This window comes from Amphiura filiformis, chromosome 5 (assembly GCF_039555335.1).
Source record: "Amphiura filiformis chromosome 5, Afil_fr2py, whole genome shotgun sequence".
Classification (NCBI taxonomy): Eukaryota; Metazoa; Echinodermata; class Ophiuroidea; order Amphilepidida; family Amphiuridae; genus Amphiura; species Amphiura filiformis.
In genome coordinates, this window is record NC_092632.1 from 17,881,750 (window position 1) to 17,903,335 (window position 21,586).

The 21,586-nt window shown below is 43.5% G+C and overlaps 1 protein-coding gene across 2 annotated transcripts in view; it reads right to left on the reverse strand.

Moving 5' to 3' along the window:
* LOC140152742 (importin subunit beta-1-like) overlaps positions 1-18,766 on the reverse strand; it is a 67,370-nt gene extending 48,604 nt beyond the window's left edge. The window contains exon 1 of one of the 2 annotated variants that reach the window (XM_072175222.1): positions 18,481-18,766. In XM_072175222.1, coding sequence (XP_072031323.1) covers positions 18,481-18,520 — 40 coding nt within the window. In that variant the 5' untranslated portion in view covers positions 18,521-18,766. The remainder of the gene's footprint in view (positions 1-18,480) is intronic. The other variant, XM_072175221.1, reaches the window with a different exon arrangement.
* Positions 18,767-21,586: the final 2,820 nt, after the last annotated feature.

Sequence of the window (21,586 nt, forward strand, 5' to 3'; positions counted from 1 at the left end):
TCATGAATCCGACCACATGGTCACAACTGGTGGATCGAAGTGCTTGGAATCAGACTTGTAGTGTGAGTACTTTTTCTGAGTACGAGTACCTTGGCCATGAGTACGAGTACTAGTACTTGGCCATGAGTACGTAGTACAGCAAAATTATAAAGCATGAGTACTGAGTACGAGTACTTAGGCATGAGTACGAAGTACAGTATTGATGCATGAGTACGAAAGTCACGAGTAATTAGGTATGAGTAGGAGCACGAGTACAATTGAATACCTGAGTGGAAGAAGGGCCCAACTCCATCAAAACTGTTTTTGAGATATTAAGAAAAAACTTAATATTTGGAAAAGTTTTATCTAGACAGAATGTTTTCATCTTCAGGGGACCTTTAATACAAGAACATACAATATTACATCACTATTGTTGATATATACTCGCCGAATCATGTACCAATACACAAGTTGGTACATGAGATCAGGTATAGGTTTGCCTCACCCTCTCATACATCTGGGTTAGTCCATATGATATCAAGGAGGTCCCCACCTGACCCCCTCAGATTTGCTTTATATTTTAGTCATATGTTGTACCTGTAAAAATATTAAAACCTGCAAATTTGAGGTCTGTAGCTCTTACGGATTTTCTGTGGTAGCCATTTAAAGTTGGCGTATGGGGGTCTAAATTTGGACTCAAAAGTTGCTCTTTAAATAAATGTCATCTTTGGGCATGTATGTACGTCATCCACCAGTGGAGCTCCTGCGCCCCTCCGCAGAACTTCCGGTAGTGGATGTTCTGCGTCAGGCGCAGAGAATCCACTACCGGAGTTGCTGCGCCGGAAGCAAAATAATAGATTTTCAGATTATAATAACGGTGGATCATTTCTGCGCTCGGCGCAGAACATCCACTATCGGAGTTGATGCGCCCGGGCGCAGTCCCTTATATGTAACGGTGGATCATTGTTGCGCCGGGCGCAGAACATCCACTGTCGGAGTTACTGCGCCGAAGTAAAATAATAGATTTTCGTATTATAATAACGGTGGATCATTTCTGCGCTCGGGCGCAGAACATCCACTGTCGGAGTTGATGCGCTCGGAAGCAAAATAATACATTTTCTTATTAGGCCTATTATAATACAATATGCATGCGTATAATAACTAATATTTTCTTATTATATTAATAAAAAATAATATGCATGCGTATAATAACTAAACTCCGAGAAGTTTATTGCTATTAGTATAACCGAATTGACAGCAAATAATATATTTTGTGATTGTAAGAATGTCGGAGCAGTCGTCGGCTCGGGCGCAGAACATCCACTATCGGAGTTGATGCGCCCGGGCGCAGTCCCTTATATGTAACGGTGGATCATTTCCGCGCGCGGGCGCAGAACATCCACTGTCGGAGTTACTGCGCTCGGAAGTAAAATAATAGATTTTCTTATTAGGCCTATATTAATAAATATCCATGCGTATAATAACTAGTATTAGGCCTATTATAATAACTATATAACTCCAAATTGACAGCAAAATAATGCATTTTCTTATTGAAATTACGGCGGATCATTGTTGCGCTCGGCGCAGAAAATCCACTGTCGGAGCTTCTGCGCCGGAAGTCAAATAAATTATTTTCTTATTTTATTAATAAAATACAATATGCATGCGTATAATAACTAATATTTTCTTATTATATTAATAAAAAATAATCAAAATAATAGATTTTCTTATTATAATAACGGTGGATCATTGCTGCGCTCGGGCGCAGAACATCCACTGTTGGAGTAACTGCGCTCGGAAGTAAAAAAAAAAGAGTCTAGAGTCTAATATAATATAATGTTGCGCTCGGAAGTAAAATAATAGATTTTCAGATTATAATAACGGTGGATCATTTTCTGCGCCGGGCGCAGAACATCCACTGTCGGAGTTGATGCGATCGGAAGCAAAATAATACATTTTCTTATTAGGCCTATTATAATACAATATGCATGCGTATAATAACTAATATTTTCTTATTATATTAATAAAAAATAATATGCATGCGTATAATAATTTAACTCCGAGAAGTTTATTGCTATTAGTATAACCGAATTGACAGCAAATAATATATTTTCTTATTATAATAATGGTGGATCATTTCTGCGCTCGGGCGCAGAACATCCAATACACTGCGCACCCTCTACTTACCTCCCACGACCTGATCTATGCACAAAACGAAGTTTGGGACCACAAGAAACCCCTGTACCACAGAAAAGGTTTTGGCACCCCGGAAGAACGGGATGATAACGCCCAGGTGTTGGTGTCGCCCAACACTAACGAGATATCGCCCTCACCAATTCGCTTTCTTGCACCAACAAGGACGTGTTTACGAAGAGCTCCAATTTCTGTTGAGAAATATCGTAGCAGCGTGAGGCTTATTTCCGAGTAACGGTTACGCAAGTATCAGTAATCACTTCGGTGATATTTTCTGTAACTTTAGCAAGATTTTTTTCCATTTGTGATGTTTTTTTCTTGCTAGTTTCTCGTAGTCTCTGTGGCAAGTGAGACCGCCCAAGTAAAATATTCATAGGTTTTCACTGCTCCCCCTGGTAATTCCACTGGGAGGTCGCCGGGATTTTTTCTTGGCGATCTCCCTTCTGTCCCGGCTACTTTGGCTTTTTGAGTCGGTGTTTTGATTCATTTTCCCTCGCACATGTGGTAAGCTTAAAATTCGCGGTTTTTCGCTTAATAGTGCGGGGCCTATGTCAAAACTGTTCCCATGCGCACCTCTCAGTAGTAGGGGATCTCGTGTTCCCTTTTTGGATCCCGTGGCGCCTTTTCATGTTTTGGGTTCTCTGGCGGTAGAGGAGGGGGTTCTTCTCTTGGGGGAGTCTGTGTCCCCTTACAGGTTGACACTCTTGCTTATCCCCCTCCTCTTCCGCCGGGGGTCCCTCCCTCCAGTCCCTTCGGAGACGAGAGGGAGTTTACATGTTTTCTTACCCTTTCTCCATTACAGGTAGTTATCAAAATGTCTAAAGAGAGTACTCCTCCAAGGCGTTGGGGACCAGAAGCAAACCTCGGCAGTGTGTTGCGTGCAAGGCATTCCTTGGGAAAGACGATGCGCATGAGGCATGCCTGCTTTGTAGGTCGTGCTCACCGGACCAACCGTGCACCATTGACCGTGACTGGTCCAAGGAGGCCTGGGCTAGGTCCCTGGCCCATAAGGTGAAACTACAGAAGTCTCACCAACGTAAGGTGGAGGGGCTTAGGGACAGGAACCGCAAACGCCGCTCTTCTTCGCCCGAGGCGTCTGGCTCGGCGAAGAAAGTGTCCCTAGCCCCCGCCAGCCAGGGAGTTTGTCCTCCGTCCCCTGGGTCCTCTAGCTCCAGGAGACCAGGTATGAGCGAGTCAATCTCTCTATCTGTCCCTCGGTCGGGCAGCCCTCAAGCCTTTTGGCTCCGCCCGCCCTTATGCTAGGAGGCTCAGACCTCACGGCGGCTCCCTGAGCGCCACGGCGTCCGGGTCGAGTGCCGAGGTGGGTATGCGGCCCCGCATCCTCTGAGCAATGGGCTGGCTTCGCGCCCGAAGCGCCACCTCGACGGCACCAGTTGCGGTCGGGTTGAGTGCCCCGGGCGTAGGCGCTGCTCAGGCGTCCTCCCCGCGTGCGGTCGACCTCAGTGGTTCCACGGCTCGAACGTCGGAGGGCTTCCCGACCGCCCAGGACGGTAGAGCGACCCCGACGGCAGCCATGGTCCACCGGTCAACCGCCGGATCCCTTTACGCCGCCCCTGGCCAGAGCGTGTTTCGATCCCTCCTCTGCCCTAGCTGCTCCCTCGATGGTTGAGCATCCGAGATCCCAGAGCAGTCAATGCTCGCATCTCAGGCTGAGGCACTGTCAACGCCATCTCATCACTTTCGGACCCGTCGGCGTTAGGACCGCATGAACCAACTCATTGGTTTGTTAGGCAAAGGGCCCGGTCAGGTGCCCTCGACGGTAACCCGACCAGTGGGTCCAGGTTTGCCTTCAACAGGTCCGGATCCGCAGTCCGATGCGATTAGCATAGAGGCTAGCTATGATGAGCTTTCAGATGGCTCTCAGAGTCAGACGGAGGTAGAGTCTTTTCGGATTTTTCGACTCCCCAGGGCTGACAGAGAGGGCTCTGATATCCCCGTGGGGGTTCACCCCGACCCCGTCAGTCATTCAGCGCCTTTCTCGGTCTCCCTCGGAGCTTCCCAACAACCCTCTTCGGTCGGTATTCCTTGCAGAGCCAAGCACTTTGGCCAGACACGTTCACCGTGGCCGACCAACAGGGTCGATCCTACTCTCTCTCGCGCTTGGTCCCAGGCCCCTCGTCGCTTCCTCCGCCAGTGAGTATGACCCAGTCCTTCCTTCCGTCAGGCTCACAGGCTCAGATTCCACACCTTCCCCGAGCTTAGCTGGCTCGGACGCTCGCTGCAGAAACTCAAGGTTTCTCCTTACATTCGACCGCAGAGCGGTCGGGCCGCCTCGGTCCAGAGCGTGGCCCCAATCAGGAGCGATCTCGGTGGGGAGGGGTTCCTCAGCCGACCGGCTCCACCTGGACGGTACCAGTGGAGTTATGATCAGTGTCGAGGCTGGGGGACCCTTATTCATTCCCAGCACCGACTCAAGGCTCCGAGGAGGACCACCAGTTGCGGAGAGGCTCCTTACTCCTAAGGTCTCGGCTCCCTTTTTCGCAGCCGCCCTATCGGACGCTAAGATGCGACTGGAGTTCGAGACACCTCCGCAACTGGCTTCCGACTTAGGATATGCGGCAAAGCCAGCTAAGCCCCCCAAGTCAATGCCCTTCATCCCCTTATCGCGTGACATCAAGGCACTCACCACGGCCGTACAGGATAAGGGTGAGGTAGACCGCCTCCCGTGGCTGGCACGGGCGTTCCCCACGTTACAGAGGATGTGGCGTTCTTAGAAACCCCCCTCTGTCCGGAGGCGGCCTATCGCCAGATGGAGCGGGATAAGGGGACCAAGTGTCGCCGGAGAGCTCCCTCCCTCAGGAGTTGAGGGAGCCCCAGGCAGGCTGGACCAAAGGCGCCCCACAAGGTGCCTCCCTGGGATAAAGCCCGGATGAGGAGCTACGGTCCCTGGAGTCTCTCGCCAGAGACGGGCTCCGCATTTCCAATGTCCAACAGCTCGTCAGCGCTCATCTAGCACGGAGCTTGCTGGACAAGGAAAGGTCCTCCTGAGGCGACACTGAGGGCGGTACATGTGCTGGCTGACCTCAATCATCTCTCAGCGGAGCATTTCGCTCGGATTTCAACTCGGTCTGTCCTGGCGCGCCGAGCCTTGGTCGCCCAGGCGCCAACTTCTCGGACAAAAGAGAGTTGAGGTCTGCTCCGCTTGGTACTGATCTATTCGGGCGGGCCTTTCCCAGGCTGACCGAAGATGAACGTATCAGACGGAAGGCGGCTAAGGAGGCCAGCCAACCAAAGGCACCGCCACATCAGCGCCCAAGCGGTTTCGGTCCAAAGGTCAGACAGCCAACCCGACCTATATCCAGGTGCCCCAGCAGCAGCAGCTGGTTGCTCAGCAATTTCAGCAGCAGCAGCAGCAGTATCCTTCCCTCTTGCAACCGTTATTTCCGCCAGCCACCCATGCCCCCTCTGGCCCCGTGTGAGGTGCAAGAGGCGGCAGGCGGAATCACAACCGCAATCGCAGTCGCAAGGGAGGGCGAGGCAAGAGGACGGTGCCGGTCGTAACGACCGCCCGCCTATGGCGGACGCGGTCGGGACGCCGGTTCTGACTCCTTCCGGGACCCGACCGCCCGCTCCCCGTGGGTGGTCGTCTCCTGGCATTTGCCAGGGCTTGGCGGGGGGTGACCTCAGACCGATGGGTCCTAGAGACAGTGTCTCTAGGCTACCAGATCGAGTTCACCTCCCGCCCTCCTCGGTTCCGGGGGGTTCGAGACACCCCGCCACCGCTGGATCCCTTACAGAGGGAGGCCTTGGTGGGGGAGATCGAAGCTCTCCTAACAAAGAGAGCCATCACACCTCTCCCCAGGGCCTTCCAGACAGGCCATTACTCCACGCTCTTCCTTACCACAAAGAAATCTGGGAGTGGCGCCCAATCCTCAACTTGAAGCCCCTGAATGCCTACATCAAGGCCCCACGCTTCCGGATGGAGACGCTATGGCGGTGTTATCTGTCCTTCAGCCAGGCTGGTGGGGAGTCACCCTAGATCTGAAAGATGCATACCTCCACGTACCAATCTGCGAGTCAGACCAGAAATGGCTTCGCTTCGTGTTCGACGGTACCGCCTTTCAGTTCCGGGTCCTCTCCTTTGACCTCTCCACGGCCCCCGGACATTCACTCGACTGGTCAAGTCGGTGGCAGAGTTTCTCCGGAGGAAGGGGATCACGATCTTCGCCTACCTAGACGACTGGTTGTTGGTAGCCCCTCTCCGCAGTGTCTGCGCCCAGGATGTTCAGGGGTGTGCAGGCTGGTAGAGTCCCTGGGGTTTATCATAAACCACCAGAAGTCTCTTTTTCTCCCCATCTCAGTCGCCTCAGTTCCTAGGGGCGACTATAGACTTCGCCAGGGGCCGGGTTTCTCCTATAGACTCGAGGATCGCCGACGCTCGCTCTGCGCTCTGCAGATCAGGCAAGCAGCATCGGTCCAGGCTCGGTCGTGGCTTCGCTTCTAGGGCTGATGGCCAGCCTCATAGATCTGGTTCCAGGCTGCCGGCTACGCACGAGGAAGATACAGTTGTACTTCCTCGGACGGTATCGAGCGTGGCGCCATCCTTTGAGCCTCAGGATTCCGGTCCCGCGGCATCTCCTCCCCTGCCTCTCCTGGTGGATAGGTCAGCCGAGTGTTCAGATAGGCGTTCCATTCCCGAAACCCCGCCCTTCCCACGCCCTACCACGGATGCATCCAAGTCAGGGTGGGGAGCCCACTTTCAGGGCGCCAGGCTCTCCGGGCGTTGGTCGAGGATTCAAGCTCGGAGACACATCAATCTCCTCGAGCTGTGGGCCATTTTCCTCGCCTCCGCCAGTTGGGTCTCACGGATTCACGGCCTGTTCATCCTGGTCAGATGCGACAGCATGACAGTTGTGTCCTACATCAACAGGGCGGGGGGCACCAGAAGTCCCAGCCTTTGCAAGGAGACGGTGTCCCTCCTCCTGTGGTGCTCTACGGAGGGATATTTCCCTCCGTGCGGAGCATCTGGCCGGGGTAGACAACACCCTGGCCGATTCACTGTCCCGAGGGGGGCTTCAGTCATCCACGCGCCTGGCCCAGAGGGGAGCGCCAGTAGAGTGGCATCTTCATCCAGCAGTCTGCCGTTCCATCTTCCAGAGGTTAGATCGCCCGCATGTCGACCTGTTCGCGCCTCATCGGAACCACCAACTTCCGACCTACTTCCCTGGGGCCAAGACCCCCAGGCGATAGGCAGAGCCGCCATGCGGGAGAGCTGGGAGGGCGATTCGGCCACGCCTTCCCTCCCATTGCTCTGATCCCTCGGGTGCTGGAGAAGGTAGCCCGCCTCCAGGCTGTATTCTCCTTCTAGTCGCTCCTCTCTGGCCCAAGCAGTGGTGGTTCCCGCCTCCTGGACCTCCTAGTGGGGAGCCAGTCAGCCTTCCTCGCCGTGGGAATCTTCTGTCCGTTCCACACGCCAGCAGGTTCAGATGGGAGTGATCAACAACCTCCATCTGACTGTTTACGATTTCCGCCAGTCCTACCAGGCGGCGGGATTTTCTGAGTCGGCTGTCGCGCCGCTGCAAAGGCAAGGCGACAGTCGACTCGACAGACTTACGATTCGCGACTTCGCCGGTTCTACAGGTGGTGTGCCCATCGAGAAATCGACACCCATTTTGCCCCTCTAGGCGAAGTCGCGGACGTCCTTACAGAAGTTTTCCACGGCGGCTGAATGCCTCGGACTGCCCAAGCGTACAGGGACGGCCATAGCAGCGGTCCATCATGGCTTTGGGGAGGCATGACTGTCTCCTCTAGTCCAGCCCTCTCCGCCCTCATTAAGGGCATGTTCTCGGAGAGGCCCCCAGTCCGCTCCCTGGTTCCGGAGTGGGACCTCCCGCTGGTGTTGCGATATCTAGCCGAATCCTTCGAGCCCATGGAGGACCTCTCGCTGCAGGACCTGACACTAAAGACAGTGTTCTTAGTGGCAGTGGCCTGCGGTCGGCGTTGTTCTGATATTCATGCTCTGTCGATCGACGAGCACCATTTACCCTTTACCTCCCGCGGTGTCTCCATCCTGCCTAGGACCGGTTTCTTGGCCCAGACCCAGACCACGCCATATACCCCTACCCCGGCGTTCCGCCCTGATCTGGTCCTGGTCGCAGGACAGGCGGAGAAACCGTCATGTCCCGTTAGGGCCCTTAGATCGCATTTCTAAAGCGCATCGAGAAGATCAGGGGGACATCAGGCAGCTTTTTCATTACATCGGCCAGGCCATTTAGGCCGGCCGCTAGGAGCACTATCAGCCACTGGGTTGCCTCCGCCATCCGCTATGCCCACCAAAAACATCACGAACGGATGACGGGTCCTCAGACACAGTCACAGTCACAGGTCAGGTGTCACGACATTCGATCCCAAGCAGCATCTTGGGCTTTCCACTCTGGGGTGTCCCTGAGGGAGGTGTGCTCGACGCAGCAGGCTGGAAGAGCCCCACCACCTTCCAGTCGACCTACCTCAAGGACGCCCCTCGCAAGTCATTCAGCTGTAGGTACTTCAGCACTGCTTGCAGGCCGCCAGGGATCGGATCGAGGACGTTAGGTGAGTCTTGGGTTGGGTGGTTTTTGTTGTGGTTGAGCGGAGTTTGCACTCTGTGCCCTCCTTACCTCTCACGACTTTCTTCCACCTCCTTGCTCTCAGTGGTATTCTGTGCATAGATCAGGTCGTGGGAGGTAAGTAGAGGGTGCGCGGTGTATTCCCCTCTCAGAAGTGAGAGGGACATACCCAAGCCCACGATACTTACCTCCCACGACCTGAGCCCTTCCCGCGCTTTTCTCGTTCCACCCTCAAGAAAGTCATACGTTCTCACACGAGAGGGTCGCAAGAAACGTGTGTTGGTGAGGGCGATATCTCGTTAGTGTTGGGCGACACCAACACCTGGGCGTTGTCATCCCCGTTCTTCGGGGTGCCAAAACCTTTTCTGTGGTACAGGGGTTTCTTGTGGTCCCAAACTTCGTTTTGTGCATAGATCAGGTCGTGGGAGGTAAGTATCGTGCGCTTGTGTATGTCCCTCTCACTTCTGAGAGGGGACTATCGGAGTTGATGCGCCCGGGCGCAGTCCCTTATATGTAACGGTGGATCATTTCTGCGCTCGGGGGCGCAGAACATCCACTGTCGGAGTAACAGATGATGGTGGATGCGATATCGCTATTTTTTGACGTCGCCATTGGATTAACACATAATCATGAAATCTTCACAAACAATTCTAAATTTGTTATGTGGTGTCAAAGCAAAATTATCTTACTCTAAAACCGTTGGGGTTCTGCAAAGTACCCCACTGCAAGTAGTATGTTAATTGTCCATTTATAATCGCTAACCGTAGTATTGTGAATGGGGCTGTCAGCCCTGTATCTTCGCCAGCCTCAGACGTCGTGTTATGCGTGTCCTATGCCGCCTGGGAGTAATCTGCGCCGGAAGTAAAATAATAGATTTTCTTATTAGGCCTATATTAATAAATATCCATGCGTATAATAACTAGTATTAGGCCTATTATAATAACTATATAACTCCAAATTGACAGCAAAATAATGCATTTTCTTATTGAAATTACGGCGGATCATTGTTGCGCTCGGCAGAAAATCCACTGTCGGAGCTTCTGCGCCGGAAGTCAAATAAATTATTTTCTTATTTTCTTAATAAAATACAATATGCATGCGTATAATAACTAATATTTTCTTATTATATTAATAAAAAAATAATCAAAATAATAGATTTTCTTATTATAATAACGGTGGATCATTGCTGCGCCGGGCGCAGAACATCCACTGTTGGAGTAACTTCGCTCGGAAGTAAAAAAAAAAAGAGTCTAGAGTCTAATATAATATAATGTTTTTTAGTTTTGCTTTGGTTTTTTTTTTTTTTTTTTCTTTTTTTTTCTGTTTTCTTTCATCTATATACATTCTTTTGTCTTTTTTTTCTTTTTTTTTTTTTGCCGCTCAGGTTTCCTTGTCGGTACTTTTCATGTAACCGCAAATGCTATTTCAGATAATTCCTATTCAAATATAATTCTGATTGACACATGACCATTTGCAATTCGCCTTTGTTAGTCAACAGATAAGTAGGTGTAATCCATTGGATTCCCAAACAAGCGGAGGGGGTCCAAAAATTAGCATAAGCGAAGATCAATGTCAATTTTAAATCCACGGCAGAGGATAATTATGCGCCGTCCTTTTGTGGTTAGAGATTAAAGGAACCGATAAACGTGGTTTCATGTCGCCGGTAACTAGGCTACACCAAGGCCTACGATATATAGACGAATAAGGAAATCATAAACGCTATTTTCTTATTATGTTAATAAAATATAATATGCATGCGTATAATAACTAAACTCCGAGAAGTGTATTGCTATTAGTATAACCGAATTGACAGCAAAATAATAGATTTTCTTTTTATAATAACGGTGGATCATTGCTGCGCGGACGCAGAACATCCACTGTCGGAGTTGATGCGCTCGGAAGCAAAATAATAGATTTTCTTATTATAATAACGGTGGATCATTGCTGCGCCGGCGCAGAATATCCACTGTTGAGTAACTAAGCTCGGAAGTAAAAAAAAAAGAGTCTAGAGTCTAATATAATATAATATGGGTTTTTCTCTCATTTTACCTTTATTTTCTGTTTTCTTTCATCTTCATTCTTTTTTTCTTTTGTCTTTTTTGTCTTTCCCTTTTTTTTCCGTTCACGTTTCCTTGTCGGTACTTTTCATGTAACCGTAATTGCTATCTCAGATAATTCCTATTCAAATATAATTCTGATTGACACATGACCACTTGCAATTCGGCCTTTGTTAGTCAACAGATAAGTAGGTGTAATCCATTGGATTCCCAAACAAGCGGAGGGGGTCCAAAAATTAGCAATAACCGAAGATCAATGTCAAATTTAAATCCACGGCACACAAAACATTCAGAACAATATCAATGAGGATAATTATGCGCCGTCATTTTGTGGTTATAGATTAAAGGAACCGATAAACGTGGTTTCATGTCGCCGTATCTAGGCTACACCAAGGCCTACGATATATACACGAATAAGGAAATCACAAACGCAAACTCGAATCAACTTAAATTTTGGGAATAACCTACTTTCGTGGATATCTATTGAAAAATTTCATAAAAGAGGATGCTAGGATCACGAAATCCTCCTTTAATTGTTTTTGTGACATAATTGTGCATTCTACATTTAATTGTGTTTTATTCCTTTTTTTGTATATAATTATGTATGTTGTTGTTTTGAACGCATCGCTCGTTAAATAAATAAATAATAAAATAAATAAATACATTTTTAATTAATAAATTAATATTAATTAATTAATTAATTAATTAATTAATTAATTAATTAATTAATTAATTAATTAATTAATGTTTACATGACGCTTGTCCGCTTGTTTCTTTTGCCATTTAGTTTAAATAACATGGATACGGCCAGAATAAGACTTCCGTATTGCAATAAACTTAGAACCTGGTGATATGCAATTCAAACAATTTATCGGCGTTATTAGCGCAGCAATGATCCGCCGTAATTTCAATAATAAAATGCATTATTTTGCTGTTAATTTGGAGTTATAGTTATTATACACATGCCTATTATAAAAGGCCTAATACTAGTTATTATACGCATGCATATTTATTAATATAGGCCTGATAAGAAAATGTATTATTTTGCTTCCACTCGCATCAACTCCGACAGTGGATTCTCTGCCTCGAGCGCAGCAATGATCCACCGTTATTATAATAAGAAAATCTATTATTTTGCTGTCAATTCGGTTATACTAATAGCAATAAACTTCTCGGAGTTTAGTTATTATACGCATGCATAATTATATTTTATTAATAAAATAAGAAAATAATTTATTTGACTTCCGGCGCAGAAGCTCGACAGTGGATTTTCTGCGCCCGAGCGCAGCAATGATCCGCCGTAATTTCAATAAGAAAATGTATTATTTTGCTTTCAATTTGGAGTTATAATAGGCCTAATACTAGTTATTATACGCATGTATATTTATTAATATAGGCCTAATAAGAAAATGTATTATTTTGCTTCCGAGCGCATCAACTCCGACAGTGGATGTTCTGCGCCCCCCGAGAGCAGAAATGATCCACCAGTAGGCCTATTATAATAAGAAAATGTATTATATTAGCTTATATTGCTTCCGAGCGCAGTTACTCCAACAGTGGATGTTCTGCGCCCGAGCGCAGCAATGATCCACCGTTACATATAAGGGACTGCGCCCGGGCGCATGAACTCCGACAGTGGATGGTCTGCGCCCGAGCGCAGAAAATGATCCACCGTTATTATAATACGAAAATCTATTATTTTACTTCCGAAGCGCAGCAACTCCGATAGTGGATTCTCTGCGCCGAGCGCAGCAATGATCCACCGTTACATATAAGGGACTGCGCCCGGGCGCATGAACTCCGACAGTGGATGTTCTGCGCCCGAGCGCAGAAATGATCCACCGTTATTATAATACGAAAATCTATTATTTTACTTCCGGCGCAGTAACTCCGACAGTGGATGTTCTGCGCCCGAAGCGCAGCAATGATCCACCGTTACATATAAGGCGATCAACTCCGATAGTGGATGTTCTGCGCCCCCGAGCGCAGAACATCCACTACCGGAAGTTCTGCGGAGGGGCGCAGGAGCTCCACTGGTGGATGACGTACATAACTCCTTTGGGAGTCTGTGACTTCTTTACAAGAGAGAGAGAGATCTAAAACCTTGTATACACACTAACTGCATGCCCAATTTGTCAAAAAAAAAAAAAAAATCGGTAATTGCGTTGTGTCACGGGGTCATTAAATATGCAAGAAAAATGTAATGTTTTGTAAACTGGCAAGTTTAGCCCCCTAAATTCACATTTTTGTCATATTAATTATTTTATGTTGTCACTGATGCTAAATATAGGTTAAATACAATACATATCCAAAAAATGGAGGTCACAACTCATTTACATTTCGAACAGCACCCTCACGAAGATGACATTTATTGCAAATTCAACATTTTCAGGGGGTCCAAAGTCGATGTGGTCCACCTTCAAAATTTATAAAACATTTTTTTTATATGACTACTAGTCTTAAATTACAACTTTGCAAAGTCCCAGTAATTGTCTAGGTTGACTTCATATAAAACGATAACCCCAAAGTTGACCATTTTCTTATGATTGCATGTACTGCAAATGTGCCGAATTTGGAAGGCTTAAAAGTCAAATTGGCCACAATATTGAAAATAAATGATTAGATGCGTAGTTATTGGCCCTATTTACTTTTATTTCCATTTTATTTTCAATATACAGATTTTCTGTGGCAGCCATTTAAAGTTGGAGTAGGGAATATAACTTTGGACCAAAAAGTTGCCCTTTGAATAAATTTCATCTTTGGGAGCCTGTACCTTCCTAATAAAAAAAGAGAGGTCTGAAACCTTGTATACACACTAATTGCATGCCCAATTTGTCAAAAGTAATAAAAAAAAATGTCTGTAATTGTGCGTTGTGTCACGGGTCATTAAATATGCAAAAAAAAAAATGTAATGTTTTGTATACTGGCAAGTTTAGCCCCTAAATTTACATTTTTGTCAGAATAATTGTTTTTTTTTGTTACTGATGCGATATATAGGACAAATACAATGCATATATAAGACATAGAGGTGACAATTTATTTACATTTCGAACAGCGCCCTCAAAAGATGAAATTTAAGTTGCAAATTCAACATTTTCAGGGGCCCAAAGTCAATGTGGTCAACCTTCAAAATTCATAAAACATCACTTTTATATGACTACTAGTCTTAAAGTACAACTTTGCTCAATCCCAGTAATTTTATAGGTTGACTTCATATAAAACGACAAGCCCAAAGTTGACCATTTTCTTATGATTGTATGTACTGCAAAGGTGCCGAATTCGGAAGGTTTAAAAGTCAAAATGGCCACAATATTGAAAACAAATGACTAGATGCGTAGTTATTGGCCCTATTTACTTTAATTTCCATTTTATTTTCAATGTTAGCCAATTTGACTTTAAGACTTCCAAATTCGCACATTTGCAGTACATGCAATCATAAGAAAATGGTCAACTTTGGGCTTGTCGCTTTATATGAAGTCAACCTAGACAATTACTGGGACTTTGCAAAGTTGTAATTTAAGACTAGTAGTCATATAAAAAAATGTTTTATAAATTTTGAAGGTGGACCACATCGACTTTGGACCCCCTGAAAATGTTAAATTTGCAATAAATTTCATCTTCGTGATGGCGCTGTTCGAAATGTAAATGAGTTGTGACCTCAATTTTTTGGATATGTATTGTATTTAACCTATATTTAGCATCAGTGACAACAAAAAATAATTAATCTGACAAAAATGTGAATTTAGGGGGCTAAACTTGCCAGTTTACAAAACATTACATTTTTCTTGCATATTTAATGACCCCGTGACACAACGCTAATTACCAATTTTTTTTTTTTTACTTTTTGACAAATTAGGCATGCAGTTAGTGTGTATACAAGGTTTCAGACCTCTCTCTCTTTTTGTAAAGAAGTCACAGACTCCCAAAGATGACATTTATTTAAAGGGCAACTTTCGAGTCCAAATTTAGACCCCCATACGCCAACTTTAAATGGCTACCACAGAAAATCCGTAAGAGCTACAGACCTCAAATTTGCAGGTTTTTAATATTTTACAGGTACAACATATGACTAAAATATAAAGCAAATCTGAGGGGGTCAGGTGGGGGACCTCCTTGATATCATATGGACTGACCCATCTACATGTAGATGGGTGTTTCCACAGTAATGAGACCCCTTTTGGTTATTTTGCCCTAATAATTTTTTCCTATTTACTTTCAGATTTTAATTATGGCCATTGTTAATCTTCATGAGTAAGGAGATAGCGAGCAAAAATTCAATATCCTACCTCAATTTTGAAAAATTTGTCCATGTAAACCCTATGGGGAAAATTAGTAACGGTTGTAACATATTTGTTGTATTGACAGTTCTTGACGCACAAGAGGACGAAAAATGAATAAAAGACTGAGCGTTGAAAAATTGACTATGTATGGTCTTTGGTAATCACAGTAAGGTTTTGTCTTATAATGATTGTCATAGTTCCTCTTATTATAACGAACCTGGATAAAACGATGAAATATCATTCATTGTTAATGTTTCATAACATTTAATGTTGTAACGGTTGTAACATTTTAACGGTTGTAACATTGACGACATTGCAACCTTAGGCCAATGGAACTCGATTATTAGTTTCCGATTGGATGTTTGACAAAAAGGACGAGGTCGCTATTTCATTATTCATTATTCGGTCTCTTTTCATTATCCATTATGTCAACAAAATCAGTGATTTTATGAACAGCTTTCTCCAGACTTAGGTACCCCACCACCAGTACCAAAGTATATATTGTTGATGAAAGACTATCTCAAAACCGGTATTAATGCTTAGATCATCTTTACAGGCATTTTGCAACAGATTGAGAAAAGATTTGAATTTGTTTTCATAAAAATGAAAAGAAATTTTTGTAATCACTAAACATGATGAGGTAATCCTTAAATTTACATTATTTACTACATCCTCTACCCCTACAGCTAAGAAAAAGTGCTGATTATGATCAGCAGGGGATGTCAGACATTTTGAGAGTTTCAATTTTGATTATTTCCATTTCAATGTTCAGATAATTGACTTTTTAATGAAAATAATGAAAGTTTTGGTCAAATTGAAAATGTGATGCGGGCGGTCAATAGGAAACTAACAATCGAGTTCCATTAGCCTTATGACTTTGTACCCACATCCCAGAGGAGGCTTAAAGGCATTCCTACAATGCACTATGATTGGGAAATTTGATCAATATAACCTAATTTTAAAGGCAAAGTCCCCATTGCCACACACACAAAATGGTCATTTTAAAACTGCAGCCAACGAGCTAATAGTTGAGACTTAGGACTGATATTTGATTTTCTTACAGGAAACATTCATATTGTCCCACTGCATTAATTTTATTCCTAAGTCTCGATGTTATGAATGTTAAATAATAGGATGAAAACACCAGATATTTGCACACAATTCCAATGCAAGGCATGATCAACTGTTACCATATGTGTACAAAAGCCAGACATACAAGGTCAGAAACCCCATTGGGTTGTGGGAATGTCTTTAAACATCCTCTGCCCACATCCTAACCCTGATATGGATCACAGAGTACGTACACTTGGTTTGTATTGAAGGAATCAATAATGTTAACCTAGGAAAACCATAGCACAGACCATACAGGGTCAACTTTTCAAAATACAACCTTTTATCTGTTGTGCCTCAAAAGTCACATGTTACAACCGTTATTGTGTTACAACCGTTATTTTTCCCCATAGGGTTTATGTGGACAAAATTATCAAAATGTAGCTAGGCAGTGTTCGAAATAAGCACTTATCCTCTTGGGGACAACCATATTGACTTATTGAGCTATGTACTTATCCCCTGGACAACCACTATGGATTCTTTGCACTCAAAAACATGATATATATTAATTTTGGGGACAACCAAAATGTTTTGAGGACAAGCAGAATTCATGCTTTAGTTGTCCTCGGGACAACCTCTATATTTTCTTTATTTCGAACACTGTAGGTACATGTAGGGCATTGAATTTTTGCTCGCTATCTCCTTATAAAGATTAACAATGGCCTAAATTAAACTATGATAGACATGTTCACATTCCTTATTATAGAGGGCGACATTCAATCCAAAAAGTTTGGACCACAGCAGCTCAAAGTCAATGGCTTAACTGTGTAATCCCCATAGGGAAATACACAAATTTGAAATTTGGACACCAGAAACTTGACGACGTAGTCTAAAAAGTGCCGGTACTTTATCCTTGATATAGAAGTCAGCATGCAGTGAAAGTTAGATTTCATAAAATAAAATCGCCTTTGTGTAAAATGGATCGCCGTGGTGAAAAATGATGCATTACATGCTTTTTTTGTACAGTAAGTCATTGTAAGGCATTGTCAATGATGGTCGCAGAAAAGTGCAGTTTTTTAAAAACAGACATTTGCCCATAACTTCGCTAATTTTTGACCTACAGACATGGTTGACCCCTCATTTTTTAAGTTAAATAATCACCTTTTTAAACAAAATAATTTCGATGTGAAATATCCTACTTGAAAATTTTGTGAACATGCCTAACTATGAAAATAAATAAGGAACAAAAATTAACCCTAGGGCAATAAAACCTAGGGGGGTCTCATTACTGTGGAAACACCCAGATGGAGTACACATCATGTACTTCTACTATAGCCAAAATATTTAATTCTCGATCATGAGAGCCAACTTGGGTACGCAGTTATTTGTGTACTATGCAAAGACTGGCGCTTGCGGCGCAAACACAGCTTTTGAGAATTGACCAATCACACAGTCGCTTGCTAGGCAAGGTCAAGGTTCGTCATGCAGGTCATCGCTTGATTGTGTTATTCTATGAAAAGCACGCTGACACAGAAGGTACATCCTCTCAAGATCAAGAATTTGTTATTTTGGCTATAGCACTGCATGAACAGTGCATATCATGATTGATATAAACATGTAAATCAATGTTATTCAGATTTCCTTTTACAATTACAAATTAAGCGTAGCCGTCGTCCAGTGCGTATTATTTAATTTTGCACAAGGTCCAATGCACACGCTTGACATCGCGCATGTATATGCGATGGTTAACGCCGTCAAACTTAAGCAAAGGAACCTTGGAAAACACTTAAAACACATTTTACTTGATGATGATAATGATACATACATACATACATGCATATTAAATTATATTAAAGTTGTTTTTTATAAACTTCCGTGGTCGGGGTACGCGCTGGTGAATTGCGATCGCGTAAAAGTGACAAGGTCGCCTACTACGGCGCGCGGTAACACGCCGAACACTACCAATGGGTCAAACGACTTGTTGTCTAGTGCGTTGATCAGCCAATCAGCGTGATTGCTTATTTTTCTGTGTGTATGCTCGTAGACGCTTGGCGCACAGCTCGGACCACGGAAGTTCAGAAATTAACTTTACATGTAAAAATTGTATCAACAATGGGCCGGCATGATTGCATGTACAATTTCACTACACAAATAACAACATGGTTTCACTAGAAGTATAAATTTCAGTTTCAGCTGATTGTGAGTTGAGTTGTACATACAAAAATGTAGAAATAGTTAATTGTTTATTCCAAACATTTCAGTCGGGAAGATAATAGTTAATACACATGTCAAAAACATGAAAACGATCAACGATCTTTCATGATCTTGTTGAAATTGAATTGAAATATTACTCACCCGGCGAAACTGTCTTTTCTAAAATGGTGATCAAATCCATTTTGAAGGTTTAATCCGGACAAATTGAACTTCAAAGAACTAGGGCATATATTTAAGATTTTAAATATCTCAGGGGCTTTCTGGTTGAAGCGTCAGAGGAAGATATTTGAGCCCTTTGCCGGTATTATTTCTATTGCAAAATCTTCCTCTCGTCTCACAACCCAGTCAATCATTCACGCACATGTCATATTTGCATCAGTGTTTACATTACATGAAGCAAAAATATTTCAAAATCATTCTTTGTCGTATTTTGTCACTAAAACGAGTTGAGATCTAGTTTTCTATACTTTAAAGTCTGTCGTATCAATTCATTTAGTATGAAACCGATGGCAATTTGTCAGTGTGCTGACTGAAATATCTGAATCTAAATAACTATTCACGTCTAAAGTAAAAACACCGCCCGACCGAACAGCGGGAAGATTTCCTTCCGCACGGCCAAAGTACAGCCCAAATGATTTAATCATTTTGATTGGTTCGCACAATTCTGAATGAACCAAAGTATAGTGGCTTTATCATATGAATCAAATAAAATTTATCATAATGCGTTCTACAATTTAGATTAAAATTACATTATCATATCGACTGTGAGCAACAATGATCAATTTTACTTTTAGATATGGTATTTAATACGGGATTTGGGGATATTAATGGCTGATTTCTTCAGCCAATCAAAATTAGTCTACCTTAGGTATGGCTACTTAACAGGGGTCATCAACCAGTTGAATCGACACAATCCTTTATTTGGCTTCAAATAAATGCTAATGATTATATGTAATATTAAAAATGCTTTGATTAGATTCGAAACATATCACTGTTGAAGTTCTGATGCTATTTTACAGAATTGCATACTTTGATTTTCTCAATTTGTCTCCCAAAACAGTCATACATTTTGCATTCGCGCCAAACCGGTAGTAATTCATTCAATTATAGACGTACATTACAGTCGTTTTCATAATAGGTCCACACATCCCGTGAAAAGTTTTGTATCAATTTTAGGCCAAGTAACAAAAATAAAATGCCTAGGCCTATATCGTCCAGATTTTTTCAAAAATCGATGAGGGAGGTCGTTATTATTTGTTATTGTGTTATTTTTTTTTTACAATTCGTGTCTGTGTAAAATTGCAATTTGCAAGGTGTTTCACATCGTAACATCGGGGACTCCCCCATAGGCCCTACCCCGCCTAGCTTGAACTTTGAAGAAAGTGTTTGCAAAGTGTTTATAAATGATAACCAAGAACTTCTTTAACATGTCTTTTCATCACAACCATTTTAGAAATAGGCCTAAAGTAAGGAAACAAATAGGCCTACCGGTAGGAAAAAATAGGCCTAGGTTGAAAATCTCAGTCCAAAAATTGGTGAGGGCGGGGACCGTATATAGGCCTAGGCCTACATCTTGGCCTAAAGTATCGGAGCTCGAGGCATAGGCCTACCAGTCAAGCTCAGGGACATGATTTCATAGATTTGACAACTTAAAATTAATCAAAAGCTATGCAAAGGGTGAACTTTGCATTGAAAAAAATGGGGACAATCCGATTTTAAGATAGGCCTAATAATGATTTCATTTGATCAGCTTTTAATATTTAGATAGGGGCCTACGGTAGCAACTGGGGGGGGGTCACTCCCATTGTGGCCTGTACACCATCCGCGATAATCAACTTTGAAAAGCACCCTAACAAGGATTTAACCCTTGGCTAAAATGAAACCCTAAACAGGAATTTTATTCCTTGCATTCATTTCCGCGGGGTTTTTTTGCTACCCTTTTTTTCCAATTTTTTGACACCCTGGCGCGTATCGTGCCTACCAGCCCAGACAAACCAGTACGGTACCCTTTTTACGCGTTTTTATTATCGCGGATGGTGTAGGCCCTATACAGGCCACAATCAGAGCCACAATGGGACTGACCCCCCGGGGATAGCAATAAGCAAAAACATGCAAAATAATAATGTCCCAAAAAACATTGCCTGGCGTGTAGGCACTAGGCCTACTAGATGATGATGATTCAGTACGGCAAATGTGAGGATTCAGTACGCAAAATCCCGGGGCCGGTAAGACGAATGTAAAGCGATAAAAGCTTATAAAGAAAATATTAAAATAAAGAAGCTGAACAAAATTTAAAACGGCACTTATAGCAGAGATTATTGGGAACATGAAGGAAAGAAAATAAGAAACAAAACAAAAAGAAACCCATTGACTAACATGTGTAGGCCTACTAGATGATGATGATTCAGTACAAAAAATGTAAGGATTCAGTACGCAAAATCCCGGGGCCGGTAAGACGAATGTAAAGCGATAAAAGCTTATAAAGAAAATGTTAAAATAAAGAAGCTGAACAAAATTTAAAACGGCACTAAGGCCTATAGCAGAGAGATTATTGGGAACATGAAGGAAAGAAAATAAGACTAAACAAAACAAAAAAAAGAAGAGATTGGGAACATGAGCGAAAGAAAATAAGAAACAAAACAAAAAAGCAAAACAAAACAAACACAAAACAAAACAAAACAAAACAAAACAAAACAAAACAAAACAAAAAACAATGATGATTCAGTACGCAAAAAAAAATTACTTTTTGTCTTATAAACTGGCAGTGATTGCTATCTTCGGTAGACAGTCAAAATGATAATCATTAAAAAAATCATTAAACATCAAGAAAAAATAGAGGTATTAATTTTTTTCTTTGTAGGCCCTAAATGCTATCTATAGAAGATAGCAATAAGCAAAAATCATGCAAGATAATAATGTTCCAAAAAATATTGCCTAACACGCGTTCTGGATGATGATGATTCAGTACAGCAAATGTGAGAGGATTCATGGTGCGCAAAATCCCGGGGCCGGTAAAACGGCTATAATTTGCCGCGCGCTTGAAAAAACAAGCCAATAGGCCGAATGCAAAGCTATAAAGCAATGTAAAAATAAAGAAGCTGTCCAAAACTTAAAACGGCACTTATATAGCAGAGATTATTGGGAACATGAAGAAAAGAAAAGAAACAAAACCAAAAAGCAAAACAAAAACATAATAAAAATAAAAACAAAACAAAACAAAACAAAACAAAACAAAACAAAACAAAAC